Source organism: Dreissena polymorpha, chromosome 14 (genome assembly GCF_020536995.1).
Source record: "Dreissena polymorpha isolate Duluth1 chromosome 14, UMN_Dpol_1.0, whole genome shotgun sequence".
Taxonomy (NCBI): domain Eukaryota; kingdom Metazoa; phylum Mollusca; class Bivalvia; order Myida; family Dreissenidae; genus Dreissena; species Dreissena polymorpha.
The window spans coordinates 18547255-18553848 of NC_068368.1; the positions used below are offsets into that span (position 1 = coordinate 18547255).

The following is a 6594-nucleotide window of genomic DNA, read 5'->3' on the forward strand; positions in this document are numbered from 1 at the left end:
CGAAACAATGACAGACTACTATTTGGCTCAAAAGTAGCGAACAACCAAGGACCAGTTTACCCCAAATAACTATGAAGTCATGCCCTGGGCACAATAATATGAGGCTTGCTTTAAGAATACAGGGCCTAAGGCATGCGCCTAAAGTGTTGTCTTAGAGTAGCCTGTGTCGTCTAAACACGCTATTCAGGGACAACACTTTCTACTCTTAAGGAGGTATCTTCTTAACAATTATTAAGTCTAGGCATCCCGAATTTATTGTCTTACCTGAGAACCTTCTATGTTGTCAATGATCACCTGATACTCAGTCCAGATCGGGGTCTGAACACCCTTTGCCTTGTCTTCTGGGACCTTGTCCATCAAACATACCTGAAGGGACATAAAAAACGCCTGAACAGACATCAAACACATCTGAACAGACATCAAACACACCTGAACAGACATCAAACACACCTGAACAGACATCAAACAAACGAATATACATCAAACACACCAGAACAGACATAAACAGACATCAAACACACCTGAACAAACATCAAACACACCTGAACAGACATCAAACACACCTGAAAAGACATCAAACATACCTGAACAGACATCAAAGACATGTGAACAATCCAAAACACACACCTGAAAACAAATCAAACAAATCTGAACAGACATCAAACACATCATTACAGACATCAGAAAAAACATCAAAAACACTTGAACAGACATCAAACACACCTAAAGGGACACCAAACACACCTGAAAGGACACCAAACACACCTGAAAGATCAATCAAACACACCAAAAAAGTCAATCAAACACACATGAACAGACACAAATACACCTAAACAGTCACCAAACACACCTGAACAGCCAATCAAACACACCTGAACAGTCAATCAAACACACCTGAAAAGTCAATCAAACACACCTGAACAGACAACAAATACACCTAAACGGTCACCAAACACATGTGAACAGTAAATCCCAAAACACTTAAACATTAATGAAAACACACCTGAACAGTCATAAAACACACCATGTCCATCAAACACACCTAAACAGTCATCAAACACACCTAAACAGTCATTGAATACACCTTAACAGTCCATCAAACACATCTGAACAGACATCAAACACATCTTGTCCATCTAACACATCTAAACATACATCAAACACACCTTGTCCATCAAACATACTTGAACAGACATCAAACACACTTCAACAGTCCTAGAAAAAAAATAAAAGACCTGAACAGTATTTGGGAGTTTAAATCTTGACAGTTACTTACCGGATGAGAGACGTAGGTATCCAGGGGTAACAGCTGCAGAATACCTTCCAGAAGTTTGGGAATGGTGATTCCTATGATGACATTTAACAATATGTTATAATATATAATAAATGATCACCATATGATAATCTGGCTTATAGATAATTCTCATGATTAGTATTTAAACTTTATTTGTGCCACCCTCTGGGAAAATGGGTCTTAAACATGTGCGTAAAGTGTCCCAGATTAGCCTGTGGAGACTGACAGGCTTATCAGGGCCGACACTTTATGCCTAGACTGAGTTTTCATTTAGAAGACACTTCCTTTCAAAAAAATAATCAGAAACACAACTTACATTGGATATTCTTCATTTAAGACATGTGTGAGTAAAAGAAGTCACTTAAGTCCTGTTAATTATGGCAAAAATTCCTAACAAAAAAAATAAAATGTTAATTAACAATAACAATTGCTCAAAGACATTGTTTACAATAACATGTAACAATATTTAAGTTACCATCTGCTCGTATTTCCTTGGGTCCAAATCTACAGATAGAAGTGGTTGGGAAATGAGCATCTGCCAAAACTGAAACGACAAGCTGTTAATATTTAAAAATTCAAATAAAGCTCCTTGAAATGCCTATAGGTCCAAACCAAAAAGGTTACAAACAAATCCGTAATCAATAACAAAATAATATTATAATGTACTTTTTGTATTGTGTCCGTCTAGTGACCAGGAGCGTTTGATTGCCATTGTAGAAGTGTTCTTAAGATCTTCACCAGAGACATAAAGTACTGGTTCTACCCAGAAAACAGACTTGAGAGCATTTCAATAAGACAAAGGCTTTTGATGTATACAAGATAAATTAATAGGTCAAAAGTAAACATGTTTAAAAAATGTAAAAGCATTTCAAAAATAAATTCCTTATTAAACAAGAGATGTGTTTGTCAGAAACACAATGACACCTTTTGCCCCGCTTTGAAGCCATAAATTTGACATTTGACCTTGAAGGATGACCTTGACCTTTCACCACTCAAAATGTGCAGCTCTTTGAGATACTTATGCATGCCAAATAACAAAATGCTATCTTCAATATTGCAAAAGTTATGGGCAATGTTAAAGTTTTCGGAAGGACTGACAGACTAACGGACAGTTCAACTGCTATATGCCACCCTACAGGGGGAATAAAAAATTATATAAAAGAACAGTAGTTAACTGCTTACAGCCTTTTTGCGCAACCCTTTTGTTTTTAATCCTTTGAGTGTTACTATCCTAGATTTTTACTTAATACAGAAGGAGGTTAAGCAGGAAACTATGATAGACTAATACAGTTATAATATGAAGGTACATGTTCACACTTGACCCTTGTTAGCTTACTGATTTCATCTCCATGTCCCATGGAGGCAAGTGTAAAGAGAAGTTCTGGCGAGATGACCTTAGGCACGTTTTTCAGTGGCATGTTGCGTTAGAAGTTATTATTGTTATGATATGAAATCAGCAGCTGGAAGGAGTTAACAGGTGGATGATGTCCCAGTGACAGCTATACAAGATGTGGTTAGTACTACAACAAAAACATGAACAAAGTTCAAGAATTGTTTTACAAAAAAAATTGATGAGTATCGACTGTTTCACTGTTGATCTATATGAATAAGCATGTTATACGAGTTCTTCGCCATGAAACAAGTGCAATGTTTGGTAACCACCATTATACTATTTAATATGATCTGGCTTGGTTGATTTCTTTGTATCATATTTATGTACATTACTAGTTTGACCAAATTTAATTGGAGTCAATTATTTTTTGCAGAAATACAGAATATTCATATATTCAATATGAGCCTAGCTCTGTGAAAAAAAGGTTTAATGTCTGCATAAAGTATTGTCCTTAGATTAGCCTGTGCAGTCTGCACAGGCTAATATGGCACACCACTTTCCACATTAGTCCTAAATTGGATTTTCATTAATGAGATTTTCTTTAAAAGTAATATAAATAAAAAAGTGTTGTCCCTGGTAAGCCAGTGCAGATTTCACATGTTAAAATGGGATGACACTTAAAGCACATGAATTGAGTCCCATTTTCCCAAACCAAGGCTCATATCATACATATTAAAAATGCAGTACATACCTTTAAATTGGTGCCTTTAAAATGAACAGACTGCTGTTAAGTGCAAATATTCACTTTGACGTTGAAACACATTCAGTTTTAGGTTTCTTTGACTTGTTAACAAAAGCCATTCAATAAAATGTATCCAGTTTCAAGCTATTGTTTCATTAAAACCACCAAGCGTTCTGCCACTGAATGTTCTCTGTTACTCTTACTCAATATTGTCATTACAATAGAAGATCTACTAATTAAAACAGCAAATTTAAAGCTTACAATTGCTTTGAACTTTGACCCTGCTTTTTACCTGCTCGACGTGACATAGACACAGCGAGATATGATATTGATAAGAAGAGTGTTGAATTACTATGACAAGCAAAATGTGATGTTGAAAAAACCTGCAATTTTATGATATGTCTCTTTAAGGCTAATATAAACTTGTTTACGCCCATTGAAATTTGATTATCTGTATAATTATCTTCCTAACTAACTGACTGCGTGAAGACTTGAAGTTGCTCCCTGCTAATGTCTTCTATCAAACTTAATCATCTTTGACCGATTCTGACTTACCGCCCTTGTTACACGTCACTGGGCCCCAGACTGGTAAATGCAATTAAATATTAATAATTGCTCTATAATCACACTATCACAACTTGTTTGCATCAATGCTTTTCTTGTTATCAGCTCTATTTATTGCCGTTTACATGTATAAATCCATGTACGCATTACAACTAAGGGAAACAACCCAGAAATGCGGAATAACAGCATTGCAGACAATTTGCCGACTTGCAAGTTGACTTAAGGTTATATTACACTAATTCCGATTCCCATAGGGTCCCATTATAAAACTGACAACTTTCACAGCATTTTTCTTGCCTTTCCGACGTATCAATTTTTCCGAACCTGGTATCATTTTAAAGATGGATCTGTCATCTTCCAATAATTGCAATCAAAAACATACCGTCTCGCAACTTCTAAGAAAGTAAATCGCTGTCGAATGAACCCACCGTAGAAAAACGTGTTTCGGAATCCTAATTTCGACAAAAGCCCCACACAATAGAAAACACACCCTCAAAAGTTCATCTTTTAAGTTAGCTTCCAATCCAAGGCATCAAAGTACTCCAGACACATACAGGATATTACAAATAACCACAAAAGACATGTCTCACATTGTTAAATGGCTTATATTCAAGAAGAGAAAAGGAACTCTTTAGAAATAGGCACTACTTTCGAATGGACCACGGAGGGATACACAATGATTTAGTGTAATGTAACCTTAAGGTAGCACACCTCTAATGATTACCGCGATTTCTTCGAAGGTTGAAGAGCCTACTATTAGGTGCCGTAGCCTAGTGGTTAAGGCGATAGACTAGAAATCTTTTGGGATATTCCCGCGCAGGTTCGAATCCTGCCGACGACGTATACTTTTTTGCGACGCGTTTTATTTATTTTCTAACGTAATTTGATTTAATATGGCATATAAGCTATATTTATTGTTAAATATGTTGCAAATTTATGCACATTCTTCAATTATTAAAATTAAAGCAACGTTATGGCGAAATTGGGTGATTTACTGTTGAAAATACGAACAATGCATGTTGCATTTTTATTTTTATTTCAAAAAGTAAACGGTAAATCTGTCTATTTCTTGGTATTTTTGCTGTATATAGTGTTTCTATAAAAACTAAGTTTAAAATATGACTTAAATGATACTATTTTGAATTTTATGACACTTTGTTTTTAACCGACCCAATTTTTACTTGGCTGAAATCACTTACATTTCATGGCGCTCTTCCATAGATAAAAATTTGTAAAAAATAAATGTCTGTAAAAGAATACTTATTTCATCTTGTTTAAACTTTAAACACCTTTACAGCATCTGTACACACCAACTGCATGCCCATATTTGGAAATTTGAATGAATTATGGAACTTTTATATACCCCAGGGGTGAAAATAAACTGGACAAAAGCCGAGCGTGGGGGTGGTTTTGAAAAAATCGGTATACTTTTTCAAAAAGCATGGAAAGCCTACCTACAAATTTGCATGTAGTTCAGTGAAATGATGCTGATTAAGAAAATAATTACTTAGATTATATTTGGATATGTGCCCATTAGAGGTGCGCTACCTTAAATTGCAAAGAATCAATTGTTGATACAATATTTCATCATTTTCTCAACAAGTCACGTTGTTTATTTGTTTAACACAAATCGAAAGTTCATAATTCTGTGTTTGAATTTTGTGTTCATTTTTAGAACGATATGCACGTGACTCTCGCGGGGCACGCGTTGATCGTATACTGGTCGTGTACGTAATTCCGGCCTGTACGTAAAAAATCGACCACCTGTGTTTAATCATGTTCATGATCTAAACACACATATTTTGATTATTTTTTTAACAATCACCTTGAAAACCAACCCTACTCTCAATATTTTGCAAATTAAAGACGCATATCACTGTAAACGTCTGCATTAAAATGTCTAAAAAAAATCTTTTTCATAATTTAAAATTATTAAATTATTACTTAAAAATTAAAATGTCTAAAACATACGACGAAATATTTCTCACATGGGAAAAGTGACGTCATCATCCATAGCGAAAATTATATTCATATAAGAAACAAATATATTTGATAAAATTATTATTATTTCTATCTGATAAACTTTAATTAAGGTATTTTCAATTAATTGTATAAAACATACATTTAAAACATAAAAATCAGGACCTAAATATAAACTTTTAATAAATTAATTACCTCCCTTGATTAGAATATTAATAGGTTACACGTTGTAAAATTAAATATAAGCGTTTACTAAAAATCGACACTAAAGTCAACTTTTTAGACAAAATGTTTTTTACTTCCTTAGCTATGTTAGAAAAATTTGAAAAAAACTATTAAAAATAAATACGATGCTGTCCGGTAATCTTGCGCAGTTAAGGGTCAATTGGTTTGAAAACTTGTTCTTGTATAAATTGACAATATAATATCTTATTTTAATATGAAAATAAGAATTTCATTTGCTTATTAACACAAAAATATGTCATTAATTCAGTGAGGAACTGTCCGATTTGATTTCAAAACAAACATGACTCACCTCATTTTCAAACTGTCAGTGTGTCCGGTAATCTTGCGCACTTGGTGTAATGACCTCATTTAGGCAAAATTGTAGACATATGGTGTCCAAGTAGTGCCAAAAAACATTCCAGAAAATTATTTTAAAAATCACTTTGTAAAACCATT

General features: G+C 34.2%; 1 protein-coding gene across 50 annotated transcripts in view; it reads right to left on the reverse strand.

The window, feature by feature from the left end:
- The window catches only part of LOC127858439 (fucose mutarotase-like), an 11259-nt gene extending 7167 nt beyond the window's left edge, over nucleotides 1-4092 (reverse strand). For 48 of the 50 annotated variants that reach the window (XR_008038935.1, XR_008038932.1, XR_008038922.1 and 45 more), the window contains exons 1-5: nucleotides 3925-4092; nucleotides 2631-2814; nucleotides 1770-1838; nucleotides 1277-1347; nucleotides 265-366 (exon numbers count right to left, since the gene is read on the reverse strand). Coding sequence is in view for 3 of the 50 variants with exons in the window: in XM_052395611.1 (XP_052251571.1) it covers nucleotides 265-366; nucleotides 1277-1347; nucleotides 1770-1838; nucleotides 2631-2712 (324 nt within the window). In the remaining 47 variants the exon portion in view is untranslated. The other 2 variants (XM_052395610.1, XM_052395608.1) reach the window with 2 other exon arrangements.
- Between the last annotated feature and the right edge of the window lie 2502 nt (nucleotides 4093-6594).